Source organism: Nanorana parkeri, unplaced genomic scaffold, assembly GCF_000935625.1.
Source record: "Nanorana parkeri isolate BGI_ZX_2015 unplaced genomic scaffold, ASM93562v1 scaffold3067, whole genome shotgun sequence".
Classification (NCBI taxonomy): Eukaryota; Metazoa; Chordata; class Amphibia; order Anura; family Dicroglossidae; genus Nanorana; species Nanorana parkeri.
The window spans coordinates 59,418-60,434 of record NW_017309335.1 but is presented as its reverse complement, the minus strand read 5'-3'; the positions used below and the strand labels follow the sequence as shown (position 1 = coordinate 60,434).

Genomic DNA, 1,017 nt, shown 5'->3' with positions numbered 1-1,017 from the left:
TGAGCAGCAGAAGTCATATTGCTGGATTGCCACCTTGCGGAAAGACAAACGTTTGATCTATCCCCTGTCTATGCCTATCTCTCTTCCAACATCCACTGCACTTTATTAAGATATACTCCTATCCGTGTTCAATATAGTGTAGCTGTTATTTAACATTGTGATATTGTTTTTCCAGTACTTTTCTATCATATTATTCCTTATCTTTTTAGACACCGGTGTACTCTGTAACATTGTATGAATGACTATGCTGTATATATTGCATAATAACGCTGAATTGGTATACAGTATGAAATATTGTATCCTAGTGATGTGACCATGTGTGTTAGGACATGTAAAATGTTTATTTGGCCCCTGTACTGAAGCATATCATTGTTGTCTGTTTGCAGGTACCCGAGATGTTGCACAATGATGCGAGCGACCATGGCTGTAGCCGGTGGGGATATTTTCTCCTGCAGAATGCTGGAATTCTTTTAGGATTTTCCATCATGCTGGTTATTTCTATATTCGAACGTATTAATTTCACTGTTAACCTATAACTATAGGTTGCCTGTGGTCATCAAATGTAGGCAGCAAACTAAGTTATTTTTTATTTTTGTTTATTTTTTTTTTATGCAGTAAGCATATCTATTTTTATACTAATTGTAAAAAGAGACTGCACTTGGTGGCTTTGGAGAAGATGCAGTAAGACTGCAACGGTCATTAGCAAACAAACAAACTGTTTGTGCCAAAGTCATATATTTTTTTTTTTCTTTTCTCATTTACCATTTTTTTAACTTATTTAATAGATGCGATCTAAATAGAAAAATATATATATGTATGTCCATATCCACTTTGGCAAATCCTAGTTTTGGCGCTTTTGTTTATTAATTTCTCTCTATTTTAGCACTTCTGTGTGTCTGTTTTGGAGCACAATATATAGGTCAAGACATACAGCCAATTAGGGGGTTGTTAGAGTTCCTTTGCAGTAGTTGTTAGCTAATGGTTATAATATTTTCAGTGAAAAAGAGACCTAAAGCT

At 34.7% G+C, this 1,017-nt stretch overlaps 1 protein-coding gene across 1 annotated transcript in view; it reads left to right on the top strand.

Moving 5' to 3' along the window:
- The window catches only part of LOC108802727 (zinc transporter ZIP6-like), a gene marked incomplete at its 5' end in the record, with an annotated part of 13,083 nt that extends 12,312 nt beyond the window's left edge, over nucleotides 1–771 (top strand). Inside the window, one exon of the mRNA XM_018574582.1 lies at nucleotides 387–771. Within this exon, the coding sequence (XP_018430084.1) occupies nucleotides 387–536 (150 nt within the window). The remainder of the gene's footprint in view (nucleotides 1–386) is intronic.
- Nucleotides 772–1,017: the final 246 nt, after the last annotated feature.